The following is a 26,426-nucleotide window of genomic DNA, read 5'->3' as shown; positions in this document are numbered from 1 at the left end:
TGGTGCTGTCTGATATCATCTACCAAAAAATTGGTATTAGTGAGAATGCCACATCTGCTGTGTGTGGATGGTACCTTGCTGTAGTTTTAATTTGCATTTCTCCAGTTAGGCAGGGACATCTTTATATATATTTTTGGTCATTTGAGTTTCCTCTTCTCTAATTGGCTTCCTTTTTCGTGTCAGTATCTAAGATCTATAAATTCTGGATACTAATAGATTCCTGGTTATGTTCCTTGCAGAGAGCACCACTGTTTTCTTGTGGTTTGTAAGTCTTCCACAGTATTGGTTCCTATTTTTCTATGTGATCTGTCTTTTCCCTCTGTGAAGATTTTAGGACATTTCTTTTTATTTCTGATGGTCTGTATCCTAATTTTATTGCTAAACATAAAGGGCTCTATTTATTAAGTCATTTTTTAAAATAAAAATAAGCACATAATACTTCAAAAAATCTAATCACAATAGACATACCTAATGCAGAAAATAACACTCCAAATTGGTACTGTCAATAGTTTGCCACATGCTTTTTCCCACACATTAACATTTATTAAACATTTTGAGTTGATACATAAGTTGCTTCTTAGCAGTTTTTGGCATTTTTCAGTCATCCTTTTTTTACTGCTGCACATGTTACATTTTATAGACATATTAAATCATTTTATTAATCAACATTTGGGTTCTTTCTAAGTTTAAAACAAAATTTTGCAACAAATATTCTTGGGCCCATCTCTTTGTTCAGGAATAATTTTTAGAAGTGGAAGTCCTGGGTCCAAACCCAGAATATTTTGAATTTTAATTGATATTGCTGACTTACACACTAAAAAGGTTGTACCAATTTATAAGGCAGAAAATGCTATTTTTTTATATTAGTAATCTAAATCTTTGCTAACAAGATGGGTAAAACATGGTTTAGTCTTCATTTTTTAATTCTGTGATGTTTAGTTTCTAACTTACTAATTTTGGTTTCTAGCAACATTTATTCTCAATTTATTACCTTTTAAAATTTCAGCCATTATGCTTGATTTTAGATTATCCTTTTTTGTAAAGAGCAGCCAATTCTTCTTCTATCATTGTAACATCCTGTGAAATCTCACTGAAGTTCAGAAACAAAGTTTTTAAAGGTCTCAGACGTTCTCTTAACCATCAAAAGGTAGTGTTGTAGCTGTTCATCACTATCCTTGTGGAATGGTCTGAGTGAACAGAAGTTTTTTCAGTAGTGTGATCTATATGGAGTAATTCTTAGTCCCTCTTTTGATCTAATTTAATAACTGAATGCTAGTTTTCCTGTTTAGGGTCCATTTCTGACCTTTGGACTTACTCCCTAGCTCTACAGAATATGGTTTCAACTCTAGCCACCAGGGGACCCTCCCACTTCGGGCTGTCTTGATAGAGGGGATATATGTATATGTATAGCTTATTCACTTTGCTCTACAGCAGAAACTAACAAGATTGTAAAGCAAGTATACTCCAATAATAATTAATAAAAAAAAGATGAATAGGGAATAAAAGTACATTGATTAGAAGTAATAGATCTAAAGTGAACAAAGTCTCTACAACAAAAAATATATAGTTTTTTTTGGGGGGAGAAAGGCTTGAAATAGATCGGAAAACATTTTCACATTAATTGTTCTTTTCATATACTTCAAATTTGTACTTAATGCCTTTTTCCTCCTGGACATCCAAGGGAACACCTGGGTATCTGTAAAAGAAAAAGATGTATAATTAAATATTATGCAAATATATTACACATGCAAATAATTTAGAAAAACTTCAAACTATATAGAAAGTTAGAAAATGAAACATATAATTCTTCTTCCTTTCCTTCTTACTCCTAATTCTTCTCCTCCAAACTAATCACTGTTAGCAGTTTCTCTTTATCTTTCCACTCAATTATCCAGCTAATATGAAATTTCTTAAGGATGTTTTGTAAATCTTAAACTTGACATCAAATTTCTTATGTGAGCAAAGGGAAAATAAAATTCAACCTTTAGCTGTCAGAGTGGAACTGAAGTTATATGTGATGTATGGTAATTCTTGATTTCTGTTTAATTCATGCACGACACTGCTCTAATTCCCCACTGTGTGGCTTATTGCAAATCCTTTACTAGAGTCACTGTTTATTTTTTCTATGCCCTAACACTTACTTAGGTTGGTGTTCCCACCAGCTTTTAAGCCAAAACCCAGACCCTCCTTTGGGTATATACTTAGAAGTGGGATTGCTGGATCATATGGTAGTTCTACTTTTAGTATTTTGAAGAGCCATCATACTGGTTTTCATAGTGGCTGCACCATTTTACATTTCTATCAATAGTGTGCAAGAGTCCTAATTTCTCCACATCCTTGCCAACACTATCTTTCATTTTTCTGGTAAGTGAAGTCACTTAATAAGTGAAGTCCGGTAAGGCTCTTGAAGAGATATTTGCACTTCCATGTTCAGTACAGTCAAGATATGGAAACTATAGCGACAAATGAATATATAAAGAAAATACATGTACTTAAAATAGACTATCATTCAGCTTTCAAAAGAGAAGGACATCCTGCCATCTGTAACAACATGGATGAACCTGGAGGACGTTATGCTAAGCGGAATAAGTCAGTCACGGAAGGACAGTATTGCATGATTCTTCTTACATGAGAAATCGACAATGGTCCAATTCATGGAAGCACAGGAGTGCAAGGGTGGTTCAGAGGGGCTGGGGGAAGGAGGTAACAGGGAGCAGCTGTTCAAAGGGTATGTACACTTTCAGCAGGATAAGTAAGTCCTGGAGCTGTTCTGTGTGACACTGTGCTATAGTTTACAATACAGTATTGTATTGATGAGGGTGAAGAAGGAGCATGAAAAAGCCAGCTAAAAACTCAATATTACAAAAACTAAGATCATGGGCATCTGGTCCTATTACTTCATGGAAAATAGAAGGGGAAGAGGTGGAAGCTCTAATAGATTTCCTCTTCTTGGGCTCTAAAATCACTGTGGATGGTGACTGCAACCATGAAATTAAAGACGATTGCTTCTTGGCAGGAAAGCTATGACAAACCCAGACAGTGTGTTAAAAAGCAAAGACATCACTTTGCCAACAAACGTCCGTATAGTCAAGGCTATAGTCTCTCCAGTAGACACAAATGGTTGTGAGAACTGGATCATAAAGAAGGCACAGTGCTGAAGAATTGAGGCTTTCCAACTGTGGTGCCGGAGAAGACTATTTATAGTCCTTTGGACAGCAAAGAGATCAAACCAGTCACAACATGGATGACCTTACAACAGAATACTAAGTGAGAGACTTCATATTATATGATTCTGTTAATATGAAATATCCAATAGGCATTATCTATAGAGATAGAAAATAGATTAAGTGTTCCTGAGAGCCAAGAGGGGAGAATAAAGAGCAGCTGCTAATGTGCACAAGGATTTTTTTGGGGGGTGGTGAAAATGTTCTGAACTTGAGATTGTGGTGATAGCCACAAAACTCTGAATATACTAAAAACCACCAAATTTTATTATTTCAAATGGATGACTGTTGAGATGTGTGAATCATTTCTCAGTAAAGATGTTCATTTTTTTTTTTTCCTAAGAGTCAAAAAGCCAGCCCTGTATTTAAGTTATAAAGGATTCTAAAGGGTCACAGCTTTGCAAGATGTCTGATTGAGAGCAACAGGGTTTAGAAAGGTATTTTAAAGGTATTTACTATGAAGCTGATTCACATAGTAATTTATTCTATTTGTTAGTAGCAAAAAAAGAAAGGTAAAAAAGAGGGACAGCAGAGATCAGTATCCACAGAAGGTGAGAATCAGCAATCTAAGCCGTACAAGAGAAAATAAGGTGGGACAAAGAAACACAGACAGTTTTTTTTTTTTTTTCAGACAGTTTTTAAAAACTATATACGGTGGTGGTTTAGTCATTAGTTGTGTCCAACACTTTGCAACTCCATGAACTGTAGCCTGCCAGGCTCCTCTACCACGGGATTTCCCAGGCAAGAATACTAGAGTGGGTAGCCATTTCCTTCTCCAGGGAATCTTCCCAACTCAGGGATCAAACCTGATCTCCTGTGCTGCAGGAGGATTCTTTACTGACTGAGCCACCAGGGAAGCCCCACACGTATGTATAATTGAAATCAATAATGTGATTTTTCTAAGCAGTCACCTTTGAAGACCACATAAGCAAAAGGGTGTACTTTGGTTGTTTAGGAAATTTTTAGAGTTCTTACGAGTTCCCAGATTTTTTCAGAGCTAGTTAAGAGCCCAAGAAAATCAGTTACACACTTCATTTGATCCAAGACCATTACCTATATTATTCTAAAAGAAAATGCAAGTGGCTCAGTCCTGTCCAACTCTGCAACCCCATGGACTGTAGCCTGCCAGGCTCCTGTGTCCATGGAATTCTCCAGGCAAGAGTACTGGAGTGGGTAAGCCTATTCCTTCTCCAGCGGATTTTCCCAACCCAGGAATTACACCGTGTCTCCTGCATTGCAGGCAGATTCTTTACCCGCTGAGTTACCAGGGAAGCCCCAACTCTAGAAAGTAATATACTTTACTCTAAAGCTTTATAGTAAATATATACAATATACTTTACCCTGAAAAAGTATGACTTAATTGAGACTGGCCCTCATCATCCATTTATACAGACTTTGCTCGGAATGTTGCTTTTAGGAGGAATTTCCAAAATCAAACTGGCACTCAAAGAAAGACTGTTTTCAACCGAGAATGTCTGAAAGAATGTGTTAAGAGCTAGTCTAAAAGTGTTGGTATAATTAATCTTCTACTCTCCATAGCCAACAGCTGAAAAGTGCTTTTAAACTAAAATGTTTTCACAATCAGTTTCATGCTAGAAGCACAAGTACAGAGTATCAAATGTAACCTCTTTTTCCACCTCCACCACTGCTAAGTCCCTTCATCTTTCACTTGGACTACTGTAATGGGCCTCCCTCCTTCACTCCTGTCCCTCCAGCCCACTCCCTGTAACAGAAGAGTGAAAGTGAAAGTTGCTCAGTGTCTGACTCTTTGCGACCCCATGGACTATACAGCCCATGGAATTCTCCAGGCCTACTGGAGTGGGTAGCCTTTCCCTTCTCCAGGGGATCTTCCCAACCTAGGGATCGAACCCAGGTCTCCCACATTGCAGGCAGATTCTTTACCAGCTGAGCCACAAGGGAAGCCCAAGAATACTGGAGTGGGCAGCCTAAACCTTCTCCAGAACAGTATCACTCTCTATGCAGAACCTTCTAAGCTCGCCCTTGGTCTGATCCCTTTCGGGCCCCTCCTCACTCACAATGCCCACAGTGGCTTTCAGGTTCAGGGAACATGCCAGGCTCGTTTCTGCCCCCAGGTCTCTTGCACCAGCTGCTTCTGGTTTCTGGAATGCTCTTCTCAGGTCTCTGTGTGGCTGGCTTCTTGCTGTTTAGCTCTCAGTGTCGGCATCACCGTTCAGAAAGGATTCCTCAGACTACACAGCATCTGACACATTGCAGTATTTCAATTCACCACACAGCAACTCTTTGGATGCTTATCTGTTATTCACCCAACTAATCCTCTGTTATGAGAAATGTGATCTGGAGCATAGTGATAGTAACATCACCTGTCTAGGTAAGCACTGTATCCCCAGTGCCTAAGGCAGTGGTCTGATCCTGGATAAGCAGAGATCTCACAGAACGAACTAAGGCCGACTCTCTAGATTTCAGCAAAATCATTAAAACCTGAACCTTCCCAAGTGTGTTAAAACAGCTACCCACAATTCCTATAGCATATGTCTATAAAACACATTACTACCTTGAATTCTATCTGAAAACACATTCTCTTTTTTATAGTTCTTAAGCAGGAAAGCCAAAGGTGCTTCAGACTAATTGATAACATTTTACTTACTCTGGAAGAAGTTTATATTTTTCAAAATCAATTTCTGGGAAAAACGTATCACTTTCAAATTCTTGCATGATCCTTGTCACAAATAGTCTAAGATGGCCTGGCTTGTTCATGGCTTCCTTTGAAATAGAACAAAAGGCATTAATTTCCTTATTTATCTGTGTCTAAAGCTATAGAAACTCTAATATTTTTGTTTTAACTACCTCCAAAGTATGCTATAATTATCCTATTCTTCACTTTGGGTTCCTGCAAAAGTATGACTTAGCTGAGAATGGCCCTAATCATTTATCAATAATTACAAGGGTGAATTCAAATATACTCTGGGCTCTAGTTTGCTTGCATAAACTCTTTTTTCATCTAAGCATTCAATTTGTCTTTTATCTTTGATTGTTGTTTAAGAATTAAAACCCCCAAATTATCTACTTTCCCTCCATGGAAAAAACTTACATATATATGTATATATGGATAAGGCAGTAATTTCATAGAACTTTTACTAATGAAAATCCCAAGGGCATACTTAGAACCTTTACATAAAATTTAATAATGTTTCAACTTCTCAGCAGATAGTCACAATGCTAGTAGGTAACACATTCTGTCTGTTGTTGCCAATGATTGCACTTGGTCTTATGGAGATGGTACCACTGCCTATAACACTGTTGCTAGTTTCTACAGAAAAACTGCCCTGGAACAAATATCTTAAAATTCGAATACAAAGTCAGGTGTCAGTCCCAATTGCAGCTCTAAGAAAGCAATAACTCTTGATTTTGAAATAGCTTACAGGGGGAAAAAAAAACCCCACAAAACCATATACATATAAATTCAAGTGTTTGTAATCCTTAAGATTCCACATAAAGGTCATAGAACAAATTTTACTTTTTGTTTTCAATACTATGCTGCTGCTAAGTCACTTTAGTCGGTCCGACTCTGTGCGACCCCATAGACGGCAGCCCACCAGGCGCCCCCGTCCCTGGGATTCTCCAGGCAAGAATACTGGATTGGATTGCCATTTCCTTCTCCAATGCATGAAAGTGAAAAGTGAAAGTGAAGTCGCTCAGCCGTGTCCAACTCTTAGCGACCCCATGGACTGCAGCCCACCAGGCTCCTCCATCCATGGGATTTTCCAGGCAAGAAAACTGGAGTGGGGTGCCATTGCCTTCTCCGTTTCAATACTATGGCTTCCATTAAATCAGTTTTTCTTTTGCCCCAACCAAATCAATTCTTACTGTACCAAAAAATTAGAAAATTTTAAGGGACTAATCACAGTAGCATTTGAAGATCTATGTCAAAGTTAATGATATTTGTACAAGTATATGTATGACTAAGTCCCTTCACTGTCCACCTGAAACTCCCGCAACGTTGTTAATCGGCTATACCCAATACAAAACAGAAAGCTTAAAGTTTGGAAAAAAAATAATAGTTAATGATATTTGGTCCAGTGTTTCTGTACAGAGTCAGATGGTAAATATTTCAGGCTTTGTGGACCATACAGTTTCTTACCTTTGTAGCAAAAGTAGTCATAAACATCAATAAACCAATAGGCATGGCTATGTTCTAATGAAACTGTTTACAAAAACAGGCTGGTAGATCTGAATGTTCTACAAGCCATTATGATATGAAGTAATCCCTAGTGAATTATCACCTGCAGAGTCTACTTCTCTATCTATATGCATTTAGATATATCAAATTATATAAATGTATTTAAGTATTTATATCATTTAGAATACATTTTCAAGTGACTGCAGTATTGACTCATTCAAAATATGATAGGCACTGAGCAAAAGAAAGGATTTGTTTTCTTAGAAAATTCATACTTGGCCAAAAAGACCAAATAAAAATGTCCATTTTTTCCCCTATTACAAATGGAGAAAATAAAGTTTGTCAAAACAGTAACACAAAAACCAAGAATTTTAATAATCCCACCTGGGACCTTGGTATACCTCTTCTTTCTAAAATAATTTCAGTGTTTGTATATTACCACAAGTCATCAAAGGATAGGGGCTGACTTTTTTTCCTCCCCATAAATGTTCCTCTTTCATCAATGTTATAAAACTCTATTTATTAACCTCAGCATTTTCTAAAGCTGGAGGTCTTCTGGTATCAAGCAAAAGAAATTATTTTCTATTTTACATACTGTCTTCCTTTATGATATGAAATCATGTAATACTTTCTCCCTATCCTCATTTTAAATGAAAACTGTTGAGGGAGTCTTCTGATTAGCTCATATTCATCTAGTCACTGTCTATCAATGGAGAGCCACAGCCTTTTCTCTATAAGGAACATATTTATCCTGAAAAACAGATGATAACTCAGTGTATCCAGGGCACATACGGAAAAGTAAACAATGCAGTGCAAATACAGTTCTCAGGAAGGGTTTAGAATGTTTTTAAAATTGGAAACATCAACTATTTTGAATTGAAAATAAATTGGTATAAACCTAAAAACTTATTTTAAAAGTTTCATTTAGTTTGTGTGATAGTGTCAAAAAATGAGTAATTCAAACTGACAATATGTCTAACTTATAGAAATAACATGCTTTGCTCATGGATTATTTTTTCAAAGTTCAGATGGTAGGGAAGCTGAAAGAGGGTAGACTATTTCTTTATATTCACAGATAATTTTACTTACCTTATAAACAGAACTGCCTCCCACTATCCAAACCATGTCTACTTTATTTGTTAATTCTGGATCTTCAATAAGTTCTAAGGCATCATCCAGACTTTTGGCAAGAAAATGAGCTCCCTTTGGAGGTTCCCTGAGATTAACAGAAAGAATTACACATAATATCTACAAACACCATTCATATTAGTAAAATAATCTAACTAGGAAGCAGTAATTATAAAATAAAAATCATCATAAACATAAAACCTTTCAATAAAAAGCATTTAGCATCAGTATGGCCCATGGCCAATAATTCAACCCTTATTTATGTACAGTCCACAATTAATCAAAACCAAAACCATCTGTGGTATCACATGATATGTGTGGTAGAAAGATCAGAACGGTAGTTGTTTCTGGAGGGATGGGGTAAAGATTCACCAGTAAGGGACTCGAGGCAGCTTTCTGGGAGTGACAGTAACGTTCTCGATCTTTGATATGGGGTTATACAGGTGCATGTTGTTGCTGAGTTGCTAACTCATGTCCGACTGTTTGCGACCTCATGGACTGCCGCACACCATGCTTCCCTGTCTTCCACCATCTCCCAGAGTTTGCTCAAACTCATGCCCATTGAGCCAGTAATGCTATCTAACCATCTTATCCTCTGCGGCCCTGTTCTTTTGCCTTCAATCTTTCCCAGCATCAGAGGCATAGGTGCATGCATTTGTTAAAATGTAGGAAATGTACACGTAAGACAAAAATGTACATGTTGTTGTACACAGTATTTATTTCAAAAGAAAAACAGTAAAGTAATATTAAACTCTAGTTTTCCAAGTTTATTTATGTTGTAGCATGTATCAGTAATTCATTCCTTTTATTGTGGAATAATATTCCATAGCATGGATATAGCACATTTTGTTCATCCATTCATCAGCTGATGGACATTTGGGATGTTTCCATTTTTTGGCTACTATGAATGATGCTGCTTTGATTATCTGTGTACAGGTTCTTATGCAATTATGTTTTCATTTCTCTTGGGTATATACCAAGGGGTGGGATTGCTGGGGCATATGATGATTCTATGTTTAATGTTTTGAGAAAATGCCTGTTTTCCAAATGTGGCTGCATAATATTTCTTTTAAAGCCACAACTGGATTGTCTAGAAAGCTTTGGAAAGGCATTTTTTCCCTATACCTCATTAAGGAAACACTTACCCAAAATGACCAATATCTGGCAGCAAATTCTGGGGCTTCCTTGAGGATTCAGTTTCTTTTTACACTGGGGATGGTGGTGGTAAGAAACTGCATCTCTCTAAAAGCTTACATGAATTAAGAGATTTACCTGTGTCAATCTCCCCGCTTTTATTTAGGACCTAGCACACAGCAGGTGCTCAGGATATATGTGGAACTGACCACAAGTAGGGAAGCAGAAGGAAGGACAAAGAATAACTCTAAAATTTTTTCCTAACTGGTATCCTTATTTCCTTGGTGTGCTTGGTAATAAAGATTTTAAAATTTCTCTCTGCCTTATAAAAAAAAAAAGTGAAAATACACCAACAAATGTTATATATAAATACATAAGAAAAAACAAAATCCAATTACATACACCACAGGGGGGTCATAAGGAAGAAATTGGAGATATGCTTCCCCAACTGAAAATCTCCCCCACTGAGATTTATGTTTGTTTTAGCTCAAGCTGGCCATAAATAAACTTAAGTAGTACTCAAGAATGTGTTATTAAAGAGTCTCTGGGAATGGCAATACAATCATTGAATCTGGATTCTACCAAGTAAAGAGATAATCAGAATATCCTAGCAACCAGGAGAGAGAGACCAGAATGAAGATTGGGGCAGATGGCAAGACGCATATCAACGTATTCCCCCTACCCAAAGGCAATCAGCGCAAATATTCTGGTATACGTTCCTTCATGTTTTTAACCTATACCATTCTAGGAGGGACCTGGGAGAAAATCTACACAAGCCTGAATCCCCTTCGGCTATAGTTGTGCAGTGTTTTTCTCCTTTGGTCTTTGATATGTTCACTTGGCTATAGTACTCAGTTATTTAGACAGCAATCTAGGTGCTGTCATGAAGGTATTTTGTAGATGTGATTAAAGCTGATAATTAGATGACTTTAATCTGGGTGGACCTAATTCAAGGGTTGAAAGGTCTTAAGAATAGATCTGAGGCTTCCCTGAGGAAATTTCACCAGTGGGAAGTAGCTTCAGCCCCTTCTAGAGTTCCTGCCTGTCCTTCCTGATGGTCTGCCCTAGAGGTATTTGGATTTGCCTGGCCAGCCCCTACAATGGTATAATTCCTTGCAATAAAATTCTTTTACCTATCTATCTGCTACTGGTCTGACGCTCCGGTTACACCCTAATAACACACGTGGGAAAGGAATATCATGACCCCTGTTCTTAAGCAAGCAGTACCCTAGGATACTGCATTCTTTTTCTGCTTAGATTATTAGTTTAAGAGAGAATAATTACGGTGCCAGTTCCAAACTTCCTCTTGTGGTATAATTCAGGTGCTCCCCCTCCCCCCAAATCCCTTGGGGTTCAGGAGGTTATCTTGGTGAGCTAGGACCACTGTAAACAGTAACAAAAAGAAACAAAACAGAGCACGTGTGGAGTAAACGCATGGAGGCCTTGGTGCGGGACAAAGCACTGGCGCTGACTTCATGAACGGCCTTAATGCTAGTATTACCTGAACCACTTCTTCCTCCTCACCCTGCCCAGGCCCCAAGGCATTTCCAGGCATCCAGATCGATGTCACCTCAGGTTAGATTGGTGAAGAGAAAAATTCCTTGCACAGGTCAACTAAAGACACTTGTGAGAATTCCTGGGAAGTGCTTCCATTTCAAAACTTTGAAATTTTTAACCAAAATATTATTTGGGTGTTGTGGTAAACTAGAAATAACAGAGCACAAGATGACCAGTTTTTAGCTTATTCTAAAACTTGCATCTTAGTGTATTTAGGGATAGGTACTTCCTTGGTGGCTCAGACGGTAAAGCGTCTGCCTACAATGCAGGAGACCTGGGTTCAATCCCTGGGTTGGGAAGATCTCTTGGAGAAGGAAATGGCACCCCACTCCAGTACTCTTGCTTAGAAAATCCCATGGACGGAGGAGCCTGGTAGGCTACAGTCCATGGGGTCGCAAAGAGTCGGACACGACTGAGTGACTTCACTTTCACAGAGAAAGGATAACCTAACCACTTAATTTTGGCAAGTTCCAAAACATATGTATTTTGATTTTATGTGAAACTAGAATTTCTTAAGTTACATTATATAACTGATATTTAAGTTTACTGAATAATGGTTCAACTTGCAAATCTATTATCATAGTTAGATTTAATGTAACTTGTCAAGTGATGAAATCAATCCCTTGAGTAACAGAATAAGTTACTGTCATGAGGCATAAATAACTGCTACTTGATTTTCTGTAATCACCTTTATGATATTAAGTAGTTTCATCCATAGTAACATTCATACTATTTCAGTCATATACTAAACCTCTACCATAAAAAATGGAACACGATTTTCTTGTGGTGAATTTATGTTATGGTACTTACTTGAGTTCTCTACTGAGAACTATGTTAATTCTGTCCTTTAAAGGTCGATTCTTCTCTGGAATGGAGAACCAGGTCTTCCTACCCATAATCACCAAATTCTGTTTACCTTTAAAGTCACATGGAAAGAATAAATATATTTTGGGAGCATACATATATATTTTTATATACTTATACATATATGCATAGAAATGATGGTCATAGTGACACCTAGTGGTTCTGCTTTAAAAATTAAAATTTGACACCTAGTGGTTCTGCTTTAAAAATTAAAATTTAAAACAGCTTTACCAAAATATATCATTTGTCATCCACTATCTAAGTCTAGTAACTACTATTCCCTTTGGCTTTAGCCAATTTATAACCAATATATAGCTTTAATCAACTGTAATCATGTATATTATAGTAGTTAAAAGCAAAGATACTGGGATGAAGTGCTAAAATTGAATGTATTCTGTCATCTACTAAGCAAGTCATGTTTATTTCCTGTGCCTTATTTTCCTTACCTATAAAATGGAGATAACAATAGTTCCTGCTTGTAGAGTTGTTATGGGTATTTAAGACTTATTTTTTGTTATGGGTATTTAAGGGCTTCCCTGGTGGCTCAGATGGTAAAGCGTCTGCCTATAATGAGACCTGGGTTTGATCCCTGAGTCGGGAAGATTCCCTGGAGAGGGAAATGGCAACCCACTCCAGTACTCTTGCCTGGAAAATCTTATGGACAAAGGAGCCTGGTAGGCTACAGTCCATGGTGTCGCAAAGAATCGGACATGACTGAGCGACTTCACTTCACTTCTGGTGGCTCAGCTGGTAAAGAATTCGCCTGCAATGTAGGAGACCTGGGTTTGATCCCTGGGTTGGGAAGATCCTCTGGAGAGGGGAGTGGTACCCACTCCGGTATTCTGGCCTGGAGAATTCCATGGACTATATAGTCCATGGGGTCGCAAAGAACTGGACATGACTGAGCGACTTTCACATATATACATTATTTGTATTTGTATACTTTATATATTTAAATTACAGTAATTTTTCTTAAAGATAGCTGCTTAATATTCCAAGCAATGAGTTTAAAACATTATCAATTGTGCCTCTATGCTTCTCTTTCAAGTATACTGCTTCTATAAAAACTTTACATATGTAGCTTCCATTTTTGTTTAATTACTTAGGAGGGAAAAACCTTGGGAGCTGAATATCTGGATCAAAGGAACATATACATTTCTATGATTCTTAATATGTTCTGAGAGACTATCAAAGCAGTGCATGTATCTATTTTCTTAAAGAATCATCATTAGTTTGATTTTTTCAAAACAAAAACATGAAATTTACAAACTGCAAACTGAAAAAAATTTTATTTTTCTCCAAGAATAAACACCCCCCCCAGCCCGTAATTCAGAGAACCCTTATATAATATACACTATATTTTCAAGGACAAAACTTTGTGTGTTCAATAAGGAGATTATCAACTATTAAAGATAATGGAACCAACAGGTGAGGAATTCTGATGAGGAAAATGGCACAGACCCGATCTAACAACTAAGGTAGAAATGATAAATGAAGGACATAGGGAGACAGCCAAGACAGCCTTGGTACCCTTTCATTCATTCATCCAAGAAATACTATATTTACTGAAAACAAGCAAACAGGCATAGGATGATCTTATTAGCAGGCCTTACTTAGGATTCTTGAGAGTGTTCCTGTCAATCCTTTGCCTTAAAGCTCTTGTCATCTTGTCTCAACCAGTGATTCAAGGGCCAAATCCAAGGACCTTTTATCCGAGAAGTTACAGTTATGCTGCATCTGCTCCTTTCTGATTTATGGTTCCCCTGTTTACTCTGCTATTGCTCCTCCAATGAACAAAGATACACTCCTCTTAGGTTTTAAATGGTCCTCTCCCTCATGCCCATGTTCTTTTCCCTAGTTATCCTCTTCTTACCAGTGGCTCAATTCACCTCCTTCCCAGGGCCTGAAGTTGTCGGATATCCTACAAGCACTTCAAAATCATCATCATTAGAGCTGCCCACTATTTTCCATGTCACTCAGACTATCAAATTGGAAATCTGAGAGTTCATACTTGCCTCACTGCACCACCTTCAACTTTCGGATCTCCAAATCGAGTATCTTGCAACCGTTTTTTGCCCTTTGTCCTCTCCATTGCTACTCAGGCATTATCATCCTACAGCAGCAGCGATTTCAAAAGCCTCTTCCATTCTCCTTTGCGGGCGCTGACCTCCGCAGAAGACTTTACCTAGCTTCCAATTTTGCCCAATACCTGAATTATACGCGCCCACATAAAATTTCAAATAAACTTTTTTTTAAGGAATGTTTAATAAGTCTTGGGAAATGTGTACACATTGATGTTAAGACAAAAGGTCCCAGACTAACATGAGAAACTTTTCACTTAAGTAAAATTTGCACTGGTAAGCTTCCTCAGGCAAGACCTTTCGCAAACTTGAAGCACATAAAAATGCCACATTACCTTCTACTGAAGAGACTGTAGTCATTCTTTGGAAATACCTGAATTCATTTCTACAAGTTAAGAAAAACACGCAGTTACTCAGAATGTGATCCCATGGGCTTAAGCTCTAAAGCCCCCAACAAACCGGGCGCTGGTTGCGGGGGTGGGGGAAGAACTTCCAGGGCTGGGATTTTGCTCCCGGGGGTAGGAGCCGGAAGTAAAGGTACAGCCGGGCAGCTGGAGCGGGACTTAAATCAACAACTTGCCGCCAGGCTCCGGACGCAGAAGGAAGCCGAAGCTTAGCTCTCGCCAGCTCAGGTCACGACCCCTTCTTCTCCCAGCGTCGGCCCGACCCGGCCCAGGTGTCCCGATCAAAGGCCGCTGGCGCCAGCTCCGGTCCAACACTCTCGACCCACCCACCCCCCGGGGCTCAGCAGATACCTGAGTGGAGGCCAGGGCAGGTTCCCGTCCTTGCCGATGCCCATGTTCTGGGACACAGCGACGATGCAGTTTAGCGGACGAACCATGACAGCTGCAGGAAACACTTGCGAGCTAGCGCTGGACCCCGAACCCCGCTAGGTCAGCCACCTTGGCGCGAAATTTTGGTCGCCCCGCCCCTCCAGCCCTATTTGTGCAGGCGAGACCGCGCCCCCGGCCCGCCCCCCGCCCCGGCGCAGCGCCGGGTCACGACGTGCTCGCGCCTGCAGACGCCCCGGGAACTGCGGCCGCGGGCCCGCGCTCCCGGCTCGGCCCGGCTCTCGGGCTGTTGACTCCTGGCCTTGCGATGTCGCGCCGGAAGCCGGCCTCCTCCAGCCCAGCGTCTGCAAGGCAGGCTGTTTTAAGCAGATTCTTCCAGTCTACGGGAAGCCTGAAATCCACCGCATCCCCAGCGGGTGCAGCCGAGAAGGCGGACCCTGACTCTGACTCCGCGGCGCCTCTAGCGTCCACGCTCCCGCCGCAGTTGCAGCCACACGTGGTGGGTTCGGTCCAGGACAGGGCGGGGCCATCGGGGAAAGGGGGCGGGGCCAGACGGGCGGAGGCAGCGTTTGTGGGTGGGGCGGGATGAGGCGGGGACTGTGCGCGAGAATCGACGAGGTGACTGGGCCAGACGGGAACGGGGCGGGGCCCAGGAAGGAGAAGGTAGGAAGAGGTAGGCCCGCCTCCATCCTAGGTGCCCTTCTTACAGGGCTTCCCTTGTGGCTCAGCTGGTAAAGAATCTGCCTGCAATGCTGCATGGGTTCGATCCCTGGGTTGGGAAGATCCCCCGGAGAAGGGAAAGGCTACCCACTCCAGTATTCTGGCCTGGAGCATTCCATGGAGAAGTTCATGGGGTCGCAAAGACTCGGACACCAATGAGCGACTTTCACTTCACACTCACACTTACGGTGTTAGTTTTGAGGTTAGGGTCACACCAACTCTTAATGGCTGCCCTGAGACAGAAACTCAGGTCTCTTGACTCCCATTCTGATGGGTAGGGTCAGAGGATACCTCTTTTAATCTCCATTCTACCTGCCCCCCCCCCCCACCTTTTTTTTTCTGAATTGAGGGTTGAAGAAGAGCTTTGTTCATTTGTATGTGTTTAGTTAGGTGACCGGATGAAAACTGGCGTTAAATCTCCAGTTTTTAGGGTTGCAACAGCCTTGCTCAATGTTTTGGTTGATTACCAGTAAAAGTCATGACTTAGGTGCGGTTCCCTGGTGACTGTACCTACCCCTTGTGGTTCAGATTATAAAGTCTGATACACGATTTGAGTGGATAAAGTTTCTTTAGACGATACAGATGTGCTAGTCGTTGGGACCTTCATGTTGCTTGCCATCCTTTGAGTAAAATAGTTTTGTTTTGTTTTTGACCAGGAACACTGCCACAGAGGAAAGCCTAAGGGTGAGCCCTCACTGGGGCTCCCTGGTACAGCATTTGTCAAACTGAAAATGTGGCAGGGAGTTGTAGATTGGCTTTTAAGTAACCCTCCAGGTTTTAAAGCAGGTGACAGCTTGGCTGCTTCAAAATTTTGTTCCCTTCATTTATATTTCTTCTATAGAGAATTGCTTCTCTCCTGTCTTTGTTTTTTGACCATAGTCTACATTTCCATGAATTCACCAAGATTTTATTTTACGCCTACTGTTCAGAGGTCATTTGGTGAAGGACCTAAGTTTTTGACAGTTTTTCTGCCAGCATACAGTCCATAATCTTGTGGCATCTTCAGTGGTAAAACATAAGCCACTTTTATGTTTGAACATAAAAGTTAAATTACAATTAACATTTCAAAAATGATACCCTTCTTTAATTGTCTAAATGTTAGTTTTTTTCTTGAAGGTGTTCTATTTAACATAGGTAAGTAGTGTGATTCATAATCTGAGATAGGGCAAGGCTGATTAAGTGAAGAAAAGTAGCACCTTGGTTCTAATTCTAGGACTGCTTGAGATGCCGAGGCTCATAACCTGACCTTCAGCTTATCTTTGATGATGGTAAAAACAGTTCACCCATAGCTCTAAGCAGACAATTCTATGAAGGGTGGATGGCAAGAACCTACTGTCATTCAGAAGTAAAGTTTAAATTATTTTCCGTACATCACATTTTGAGACTAGAGATGACACATCCTTTTCTAACACAGGTTGCAGAAATTGACAGAAGTAAAAAGAGAGCCCTGGAGAGTGATGGGCCAGTTAAAAAGAAAGCAAGGAATGTCCAAGCAAAGGAAGAAGGAAGTGATTCTGTAATGTCTGGGAACTCTGGTGAGTTCTGGGGGAGTTTCTTCGTTCTCATAAGTCATGGCTCTGGTATTCTTGTGTTCTCCTGAGGGTAGAGGAGGCTATTGGAGAATTGGGCCATTTTTTTCCTGTGGGGAGAAAGGCTTCCATAGTGTTTGAGTAGACTGGCATCTTCTTAAGTGGTGGTGTGTGGGTAGAAGGTTGGAGAAATAGGGATAAAAGCTGGAGTTCTGCAATTTGGCTGTAGTTCTTTCAATTTTGTCTTTTATTCCCTTTAGCAAATTTTGGTCTTGATTATAAAAGTAAAACATTCTTGTTATAAAATTTTCAAACAATTCAGAAACGTTGAAGGTAGACAGTCAAAGACCTCATAGTCTTTCTTTCAGTAAGGCCTAGTGCTGATTTTTGGAGATGCTGTATATTCTTCCAGATTTTTCTACTTATGCACATCTGTATATATAAACACATACCACAAATTAGTTAACTAATAATATTTCATAAATGGTATTATACTATATATACTAATTTGTGACTTTCCCCCCCCCCTTAGAACATTTTGAACAATATTCAGTGTTAGGATGTGTAGATCTATCCTGTCCTTTTTAATCATGGAGCTGTTTCTTCTGTATGTGAAAAGATTTTGGGTAAAACCACCATTCCTGAGCTCCTGGACTTCTAGCGGAGGTATTGGATACAGATAGTTGAGCAAATTTTTCTTTAGTTAATTGGCCTCAGACAGTTTATGATAGGAGAGGAGAGAGAATGCTTCTTTCTTCATTATTCTCGTGAAATTAGGTAAAGAAAATGAAGTGAAGTGAAGTGAAAGTCACTCAGTTGTGTCCAACTCTTTGTGACCCCATGGGCTATAGCCTGCCAGGCCCTTCTGTCCATGGAATTCTCCAGGCAAGAATACTGGAGTGGGTAGCCATTCCCTTCTCCAGGGTATCTTCCCAACCCAGAGAACGAACCCATGTCTCTCGCATTGCCGGCAGATTCTAAACCATCTGAGTCACGAGGGACGCCCAAGGAAAATGAGTCAAAAGCAAAAAAGAAAAGTTTCAGTTTGGTGGATTAAGAAGTAAAATTTGAATTTGTGTATGAAATAACTGTAGAAATGGAGAGGCGTGATTAAAGTGAAAGATAGGTCTGAAGATACTCTTTTCCTCCTCCGACCTGAATGGGCCGTGACTGGAGGCATGACTTGACAGAGTTTGCATTTTCTTTTCTTTGCTTCATTACTCTGCATAGACCTGATCTACTTAGTTTTTAAGTAAAGTCTTCAAGCTGTTAATGAACAGCATCTGTTTGCCTGCCGTTGTTCTGGAGGCTTTTTGTAGTTATTTTATTCTTCCCAACAACCCTTGTTATTCTCCTTTTATAGAAGAAGAGATGGGTGATACGTGAGGTATGAGGGTTACCACACTTCAGTGACTTACCCTGGCACCCAGGAGAGATGAGGTAGAAATGGGGCATCAGACTTGGAATGTTATGATATAAAACCTTTGTTACTTGGTAAACATTGCTCTCAGGAAGAAGAAAGAGTTTTCACCAGTCAAAAGCTGGGTGATTACTCCACCTAATTTTTTTTTTTTTAAATATCAGAATTATTAAGATATAATTGCAGGTTATACAGTTTACCCATTTAGCATGTACAGTTTAATGGCTTTTAGTATACGCGCGGAATTGTGCAGCCCTCATTAAAGTTAATTTTAGAACATTTTCATCACCCTCAAAGGAAACTCAGTACCTGTTAGCAGTCACTTCCCATTTTCCCCCAATAGCACCCCTTCAGGCCTAAGTTAAGCACGAATCTATTTTTTGTCTATAGATTTGCCTGTTCTGAACATTTCATATAAGTAGAATCATAGAGTATGTGACCTTTTTGTCTGTTGTACCCCTTTCAAAAGTTTTTTGATTTAATTTCTTGTTGTTCATCTTCTTGTGATTTAATTTTGTTATTTCATAACAGAATTTGTTTAAATTTTAACTAAAACTTTTATTTTATATGGTGAAATTTATATCTTAGCCATTTTATTTATTTATTTATTTATTTATCTTAGCCATTTTAAAGTGTACAGTTCAGTGGTATATACATGTCTGGCTACCTTTAATAAATAAAATCTCCCCAAATTCAGACTTGCTTTTTGTTATTAATATTATTTTAATTACAGATAAACATAGTGTAGAACTGTCTCAAAAGCATTTTGAAAAATACAGATATCCATTATCTTAATACTATATAAATTTGGACTTTACAAAATCAATTAAGGATACAATAAAATATAACTAGAGTATATTAAAATAATATACAATTAAAAAAAGACCTGGAAAATGTGTCAGATATTATGCCTTTAAACGGTACCCAGAAAGTTCTAATTGAAATTTGCCTTATATTCATATAATTGCCAGGTTATCCTTGAACCATTTTATAAAAGACATCAACCAGTATTTATAATTATTACACAATAATATCCTAAAGTTAAAGCTACTTAATCAAAAAAATTTTTTAAGTAACATGTTTTAAATCAAAGCATAGTTGATTTACAGTGTTGTGCTAGATTTTGGTATACAGTAAAGTGATTCAGCTATTTATATATGTATATACCTATATATATTTCAGATTTCTTTCCCTTATAGGTTATTATATAATATTGAGTATAGTTGCCTTGCTATACAGTAGGTCCTTGTTATTTATCTATTTTATATATCTATCTCTCTCTATATATACATATATAGTAGTTTATATCTGCTAATCCCAAACTCATAATTTATCCACCCCACCTCTCCTTTGGTAACCATAAGTTTATATCTATGTCTGTGCGTCTTGTTTCTTTTTTTGTAAATAAATTCATTTGTATCATATTTTAGATCCCACATGTAAGTGATATCATATGATATGTGTCTTTTTCTGGCTTTCTTCATCAGTATGATAATCAAACTCCACCCATGTTGCTGCTAATGGCATTCTTTTTTTTTTTTTTATGGCTGAGGATAAAGCTACTTAGCTTTAATGAAAAAAATCAAATTTTTCCATGGAATTAAATATACCATTCCTCAAATTCCCATTTTTGTATTCTATAATGACTATACTTATTATAGAAGGTGAAAAATTTTGTCCAGTGAACTTTCCATTTTTATTTTGCACTATTAAAAAAAATCACCTTTAGAAGTTTAAAACAGCATGCCTCAGTTTGGAATGAATATTTAAAACAAAGGCACTGAGATTAAAAAATAAGTTTTTTAAATTAAGAGAAAGTTCTACTGCTTGCCTGGGTTTCTACTGTTAGACAAGATTTGAAACTGGCTCTTAAATTTGTTTATTTTTCTTTTTAAGACCTTATCCTACTTATGTATTATTTTTTATCTACCTAAGTTTAAATGTCTTATTTTCAGCTTAAACACGCTAAAACATTGGCTGTAGCTTGTCTTTCCAGACGGTTCTTGACACCCTGAGATCTATGAACATGGATTTGTTGTCGTTTTTAATTCTTTATAGATGTTTAAGATATGTAGAGAATTATAAGCTTGATAAATTTCACAAACTGAAGTCACCTCTGTAACTATCTTTTAGATCAAGAAGCTGTATTACTAGGACTCCTAGAAATCTCTCTGTGCTCCCTCCCATTGCAACCCCTTCCCCCGACCCAGGATAACTGTTATCCTGACTTCGGTGTAGATTGGTTTTGCTTGAACATTGTGTTTAATTTAACCAATGTAAAATATGTTTGCAATATTGCAAAGGTTTTTCTTTTTTTCCTTTTTTTAAGATGATGAGTTATTTTATCTGTAAAACAGGTTCTTGTACGGATTTTTAAAAATATGTTTATAATGGTGTATTTATATTTTAGCATCTACTCTGTGCTTCCTTCTAGATTAAAATTCTTCATTTAAAATATGATAATTCTCCTTCCTCCTTGATCATTCATAACCTAAGTGTAGAGGAGTGGTCTTGAGGAAAGTAACTATTATGTATTTCCATTTTATGGCACACAAAATTTAAAGCTCAAACAGTGAAAGTGTTAATTTCAGTGAAAGATTTTTAGCAAGGAATTTTTGGTCTATTTAACGTCTTGGGACAGCAACCAGTGGCCTTATTTCTAGGGTATATCCTCTTAAGGGCTCAGAGACTAGTGATAAGGCTGCCAAGTCTTAATCTCATATTGTGCCAGTTTGATGGCTCATTTCATGGCATCTTCAGAAAACGAGATAGTATAAGTGAAGTTTTAAATATAGGAGCAGAATAGAGAGGTTGCTAAGGTTTGTTTGGGTACTGTTAACTTAAAACAGTAAAAACAACCCAATTATTTTACCAGCAAAATGGCTTTATCTGGGGGCAGCAGAGAATACAGGACATGCAGCTATAGCAAATATCATGCAAGTCTGGCAAGGCAAAGGAGAGAAAAGTCTTTATAAAAAGGAGAAAGGGAAGTTGGGAGGGTTTGTTATAAATAGAAAGTTGACTAGAGGAAATTGGGAGTTCAGAACATAGAGGGTTTTCTTTGGCTGAGTTGTGACAGTCTCTCATTGGTTGAACTGTTGTCAGGCTAGGAGAAAATCTTCCTCCTTCTGGTAGTAGTAAAGTAGTATCACTTCTGTAGGAGATGCAAGGTGAGTCTCTTCCTGTTGGGATCTGTATTGACACTGTGTGTGCAGGAGAGCTCCCCCTGCTGGCCTCCCAATGCCATTTTCCTTTTAATTTTCATAGTACACTGTACTCACCTGCAATGTGGGAGACCTGGGTTTGATCCCTGTGTTGGGAAGATCCCCTGGAGAAGAGAATGGCTACCCACTCCAGTGTTCTGGCCTGGAGAATTCCATGGACTATACAGTCGCAAAGAGTTGGACACGACTGAGTGACTTTCACACACACCCTGTACTCAGGGGCTTCCTTGGTGCCTCAGATGGTATAGAATCCGCTTGTCAGTGCAGGAGACACACAAGATGTGGGTTTGATTGCTGGGTCCGGAAGAGCCTCTGGGGAAGGGAATGGCAACCCACTCCCATATTCTTGCCTGGAGAATTCCATGGACATAGGAGTCCAGCAGGCTACACTCCATAGGGTTACAAGGAGTCGGACACAACTAAGTGTGCACACACACACTGTACTCAGTTTTTGACCAGTCAGGTTTTTCACGGTGGTTACAGTCTTCCTCAAGCCTAAGGGAGGAACTGGGGCCTATATCTATGTGTCCTCTGAGGCATAAGAGTTTTATAGCTCTTGGGGGCTTTTTATTTGAGAGGGCTTCCATTTAGTTTTTTCCCTTGAGGGCCTTCAGTTCAGTTCAGTTCAGTTCAGTTGCTCAGTTGTGTCCGACTCTTTGTGACCCCATGGACTGCAGCACGCCAGGCCTCCCTGTCCATCACCAACTCCCAGAGTTTACTCAAACTCATGTCCATCGAGTCGGTGATGCCATCCAGCCATCTCATCCTCTGTTGTCCCCTTCTCCTTCTGCCCCCAATCCCTCCCAGCATCAGGGTCTTTTCCAATGAGTCAGCTCTTCGCATGAGGTGGCCAAAGTACTGGAGTTTCAGCTTCAGCATCAGCCCTTCCTTAGAAGGTGTAAAGATCTCTCTTAGATGTCTGTGAGAAAGGCAATGAAAGATTTTGGCTTTCCCCTGTAAGCTTCATTCTTCCCACAGGTAAACATGTTCATATTTCCTCCTGGTTTTCTTTTAAATGGCTCAAGATATGATGGCCCTAGGAGCATTAGGAAAAAATTGTAACTTTGCATCATTTCTTATGTACCAGTTCTTTCCCTTATTTTATAGTTCAGGAATCATAATGGCTTGATATAACTGAATAAGGGTGGGATGTCTTCTTACCTGTCTCTTGAGCTGAGGTGCACCCATAAAAGACATTCTAGCTTAAGGATGAAAGATGGCTACACAGAAAAAGGAGAGAACAAATTTTAAGAGATGTGGAAGGGTGGCAGAGAGGTTATACAGAAAAACTGGTTCAATCCAGGATCATATCTGAACCAATATAAGCCTTTCTGAGTTGAGCATAACTCAGGGATGGAGCTTCATGAGGGAATCTTCTTGGCATGGTGAGAGTGCAGTAGGGGGCTGGGGAAGGATGTAAGGAAGAGGAAGTGGGAAAGTCAGCCATCATGGAGTCTGACCACATGCATGCTAAGGCCTTGCTCTAGATCCAGCCAAACAGACCCTGAAGTTTGTGGAAATAAGGCCATAAACATGGAATTTTTGAAATGTGAACTTTACTTAAAACATAAATCATGTGAAGAACAGAACAGAATATTCAGTAGTCAGAAGAGTCCCTGGCTACTTCACCTGTTTTTAACACTTCAGTTTCAGATACTACTTTTTTACATAAGTACAACTCTAAGACTTATATCCCACCCCCACCCTGGGAAATTTTTTTTGTACAGATAGGAGAAAAGTTCTTATATAATATAAAAACTTACAGTATATTTTTGAAGAGTGATTCAAGTATACATCCTGAAAAGGGGAGAGTAATAGTAAATAAGATGAATATCTCATTTGAAAGAAATTTCAAATATATATTTTTCTAGCTATAAGGTTAACAGGAGACAGGGTAAAGTATATACCTAAAAAGAGTTTTGATATGAATATGAGATGATTTAAACTTTCAGAAATGAGTGAAGCACATCTCTTGTCCTGAGTGTTTTGCTTTAACGGGAAAGGTAAGAGATGATAAATGCAGTCCCATTTCTTTATATTTAAAAGTAAACTGCCTAATTTTATTGCTCTTCAGGGCAAAAAAATGTATTCTGGCTTGTATTATTATAAATACCCAATATGTGATAATGTCCCTTATTTTATGGATTGCTTGCTTCTTAATAACAACTACTTGGCAGAGTGTGGTACGGGCTGTAGAAAGATGTGATTTTGTTATTGGAACATAGAGGAAGGAAAACGTGACTCTTAACTGGGAGAATTAGCAGAGTTTCATGGAAAAAGAAGTTTTGAGATGGGTCTTGATGAAATGAGTACAATTTGACATGTGGAATTTGGGGTCCTGGGCATTTCAGGGAGAAAGAATAGCATGAGCAAAGCTATGGAGGCAGGAAGGCGGCAGGTGTCCTGGGGGTAGGGTTTCGGGTTTCCCTGTGAATTCCTGGTTTCAGGATCTTTAGGACTTTCCTAAAGTCAGAGTCTTCTGTGCTCCTGCCTGGAGGGAGAGCTTTGGCCCCAGTGTTCTGAGAGCTGGTGAGAAGAGGCTGGATTCTGGGCATTCAGTAAACCTATATTCCGTTATTCTTATGACGCAGGCACAGTACTGCATCTCACCTGTGCCCCTTTTGCCTTTTCCAGAGAAATTGCCAGTCTTCTTCTGAGGGAGGTGGAGGACAGCTATCTTTGAGCTTGGAGGGGCTAGGGGTCTAAGGATTTAATTGTTTTGAACCAGTCCTATTTATTTGATTTTACTTTATTTACTTGTTAAACTATTTTATATGGGAGTATGACTGATTAACAATGTTGTGAGTTTTAGGTGAACAGCAAATTGACTCAGCTACACATGTACATCTATCCATTCTCCCCCAAGCTCCCTTCCCATTCACAACCCTCTTTGTTTTAGAACCTCCCATTTTTCCATTTCCAGAGCTACTCTTGCAGTGATTGTTGACCCTTTCATTTTATGTTGTAAATAGGATTGGTTCTTGGTTTTTTGTATATTACTGACTTAGGATTTAGCTTTCAGGTGTACTAAATTGGTTATTGCTTATCCATTTTTTTCCTTCTACTTTGAGATATTTTGTTTGCTGTTGTCATCTCTTCTTCTCTCTGCTGTATTATAGTTTTTAATAAGGTTTCAGGACGAAGTGAAATTAGATGTGTGTTTCATTATGCCATCTTCAACCTGAGCCCAAGATTTCTTTATTTCTTTATCACATTATAGTTAGATTCATTGCCTTAACTGAGAAGATCCTTCTGTAAAAATCCTATGCTGATTATGAATTGACATAATGAGACAAAATACTATTGTTATGTTTTCGTCTGATTTGCTAAGAGCCCAAGAAACATCTGAGGACCAGGACTGTTTTAAAGTCTCTGGAAAAACTGAAAGAATTCTGCTGCGATTCTGCCCTTCCTCAAAATAGAGTCCAGACAGAACCTCTTCAGAGGAAGTTTGCAGTTCTGCCAAAATGTACTGATTTTGAGGATATTGATCTTCTACGTGCAAAGAATGCAGTTTCTTCTGAAGATTCCAAATCCCAAACTAGTCAAAAGGTATGTGACTCTTATATGGATGGATATCCAGTTAACTTAGAACGGTAGGTTCTCAAATACCATTAGGTTCTGTGGGTTCACCCGGGACATGGGTTCTCAAACCTGGCTGATCATCCAAATCAGCTGAGGGAGCTTCTGCCTCTTAGATTTTTTTTTTTTTTAATTCCTGGAGATTCTGATTTACTATTATGGTGGCATAGATTGGTTTTATTAAAACAATACAAAATAAAACCTCCCAGCTGATTCTGATATACAGCCTAGGTTAGGAGTCATTAATTTGGGGGTAATTCTTTATTAATAATTAATAGAAGCACAGTTTCTTATAGTCCTTCTTATAGTTTCCATGATTAGTCTAGAAAATCATGGTAAATAATTTATAGAGATGTTTTGAGGTTTTCAGTTAAAGCTTGGCTGGTACAGTAAATAGAAAAGTTAACTAAATACATATGGGTTCCTTACTTCTTCTACTGTCTTGTGACTATTAGTGTTTTTCCCCATTGCAAAATCAGGGAATTTAACTCTTGATCCATCGTTGAAATCTATAATTCAGAATTAGTGGTGAAGCCCAGCTTTAAATGAGATCACCTTACTGTAATAATTTTGTATGGTGACAATTGATTACTGGACTTGTGATTATTTCATAATGTATTTGATTGTCAGATCACCATGTTGCACACCTGAAACTAACATGATATTGTGTGTCAACTATATGTCAGTTAAAAAAAAAGAGAACAGAACTTTAAAAAAAAAAAATCATCAAAACCCTTTCTCAGAATCATGTTTACTTAGTGTTCATGAAAAACTGAACTTGGGTATCATTTAAAAGCTCTCATTTTAATGTGTAGCCATGGTTGAGAACTACTGAATTAAAGAAATAGTCCTTTACTTTTTTTTTTGAGTCATTTAAATCTAATGAAACTATGGACTCTTTACTCAGAAGAATACTCAGACCAACACAATTTTGTATGTGATTTTCAGAAGTTCACACTCCTTTCTGCAAAGTCCAGATTCATGAACTGGCCGGAAAAAAAACATATAGTATA

The 26,426-nt window shown here is 38.7% G+C and overlaps 2 protein-coding genes across 3 annotated transcripts in view; one reads left to right on the top strand and one right to left on the bottom strand.

Annotated features, from left to right (window-relative positions):
- Nucleotides 1–506: 506 nt before the first annotated feature.
- DHFR (dihydrofolate reductase) lies at nucleotides 507–15,130 on the bottom strand. 2 transcript variants are annotated; one of them, XM_043464751.1, is made up of 6 exons: nucleotides 14,903–15,130; nucleotides 14,483–14,532; nucleotides 12,013–12,118; nucleotides 8,473–8,599; nucleotides 5,851–5,966; nucleotides 507–1,696 (listed from the first exon to the last, which is right to left on the bottom strand). In XM_043464751.1, exons 1-6 carry the CDS (start codon nucleotides 14,986–14,988, stop codon nucleotides 1,618–1,620), a joined length of 564 nt encoding a protein of 187 aa, XP_043320686.1. In that variant the 5' UTR covers nucleotides 14,989–15,130; the 3' UTR covers nucleotides 507–1,617. The 2 variants fall into 2 exon arrangements, with proteins under 2 accessions (XP_043320686.1, XP_043320687.1); XM_043464752.1 differs by lacking the exon at nucleotides 5,851–5,966.
- A 115-nt stretch (nucleotides 15,131–15,245) lies between these two features.
- MSH3 (mutS homolog 3) overlaps nucleotides 15,246–26,426 on the top strand; it is a 155,331-nt gene continuing 144,150 nt past the window's right edge. Inside the window, exons 1-3 of the mRNA XM_043467515.1 lie at nucleotides 15,246–15,437; nucleotides 17,073–17,193; nucleotides 25,163–25,383. Of these exons, the coding sequence (XP_043323450.1) occupies nucleotides 15,246–15,437; nucleotides 17,073–17,193; nucleotides 25,163–25,383 (534 nt within the window). The remainder of the gene's footprint in view (nucleotides 15,438–17,072; nucleotides 17,194–25,162; nucleotides 25,384–26,426) is intronic.

The sequence above is a fragment of the Cervus canadensis genome, chromosome 4, assembly GCF_019320065.1.
Source record: "Cervus canadensis isolate Bull #8, Minnesota chromosome 4, ASM1932006v1, whole genome shotgun sequence".
Taxonomy (NCBI): Eukaryota; Metazoa; Chordata; class Mammalia; order Artiodactyla; family Cervidae; genus Cervus; species Cervus canadensis.
The sequence above is the reverse complement of the archived record's forward strand: the minus strand, read 5'-3'. Positions and strand labels throughout refer to the sequence as shown.